The 1426-nt window shown below is 67.3% G+C and overlaps 1 protein-coding gene across 1 annotated transcript; it reads right to left on the bottom strand.

Annotated features, from left to right (window-relative positions):
* Positions 1-32: 32 nt before the first annotated feature.
* Positions 33-651, bottom strand: LOC127926780 (cadmium metallothionein-like; the record flags this gene model as incomplete). Its single annotated transcript, XM_052512407.1, has 1 exon — positions 33-651. A coding segment is annotated over exon 1 (619 nt), but the record flags the coding sequence as incomplete, so codon positions are not given.
* Positions 652-1426: the final 775 nt, after the last annotated feature.

Below are 1426 nucleotides of genomic sequence, written 5' to 3'. Positions count from 1 at the left end.
GGTATTACTTCGTTCAGTTGCAATATTGCTACCCAGTCCGTCACAACACAGGCCCCGGTCGGTCCCACAGGGCCTCTGACCCAGTCCGTCACAACACAGGCCCCGGTCGGTCCCACAGGGCCTCTGACCCAGTCCGTCACAACACAGGCCCCGGTCGGTCCCACAGGGCCTCTGACCCAGTCCGTCACAACACAGGCCCCGGTCGGTCCCACAGGGCCTCTGACCCAGTCCGTCACAACACAGGCCCCGGTCGGTCCCACAGGGCCTCTGACCCAGTCCGTCACAACACAGGCCCCGGTCGGTCCCACAGGGCCTCTGACCCAGTCCGTCACAACACAGGCCCCGGTCGGTCCCACAGGGCCTCTGACCCAGTCCGTCACAACACAGGCCCCGGTCGGTCCCACAGGGCCTCTGACCCAGTCCGTCACAACACAGGCCCCGGTCGGTCCCACAGGGCCTCTGACCCAGTCCGTCACAACACAGGCCCGGGTCGGTCCCACAGGGCCTCTGACCCAGTCCGTCACAACACAGGCCCCGGTCGGTCCCACAGGGCCTCTGACCCAGTCCGTCACAACACAGGCCCCGGTCGGTCCCACAGGGCCTCTGACCCAGTCCGTCACAACACAGGCCCCGGTCGTCCCACAGGATCATGCGGTGGCTGATCCGTCACAACACAGGCCCGGTCGGTTTGGGATCTCTGACCCAGTCCACGTCACAACACAGGCCCCGGTCGGTCCCACAGGGCCTCTCTGACCCAGTCCGTCACAACACAGGCCCGGTCGGTCCACAGGGTCCTCTGTTGATCCGTCCACAACACAGGCCCCGGTCGGTCCCACAGGATCCTCTGACCCAGTCCGTCCACAACACAGGCCCAGTCCGGTCCCACAGGTCTCTGATCCGTCACAACACAGGCCCCGGTCGGTCCCACAGGGCCTCTGACCCAGTCCGTCTGGCACAGGCCCCGGTCGGGCCTCTGACCCAGTCCGTCACAACACAGGCCCGGGTCGGTCCCAGACCCCCAGTCCGTCACAACACAGGCCCCGGGCGGTCCCACAGGGCCTCTGACCCAGTCCGTCTGCACAGGCCCCGGTCGGGTCCCACAGGCCTCTGACCCAGTCCACACTAACACAGGCCCCGGGTCGGTCCCACAGGGCCTCTGACCTGGTCCGTCACAACACAGGCCCCGGGTCGGGTCCCACAGGGCCTCTGACCCAGTCCGTCACAACACAGGCCCCGGTCGGTCCCACAGGGCCTCTGACCCAGTCCGTCACAACACAGGCCCCGGGTCGGTCCCACAGGGCCTCTGACCCAGTCCCGTCACAACACAGGCCCCAGTCCCACAGGGCCTCTGACCCAGTCCGTCACAACACAGGCCCCGGTCGGTCCCACAGGGCTCTGACCTTATCCGTCCACAACACAGGCCCCG

The sequence above is a fragment of the Oncorhynchus keta genome, unplaced genomic scaffold, assembly GCF_023373465.1.
Source record: "Oncorhynchus keta strain PuntledgeMale-10-30-2019 unplaced genomic scaffold, Oket_V2 Un_contig_8244_pilon_pilon, whole genome shotgun sequence".
NCBI classification, from domain to species: Eukaryota; Metazoa; Chordata; class Actinopteri; order Salmoniformes; family Salmonidae; genus Oncorhynchus; species Oncorhynchus keta.
Note: the sequence above shows the minus strand (reverse complement) of the source record. Positions and strands in the feature narration are given on the sequence as shown.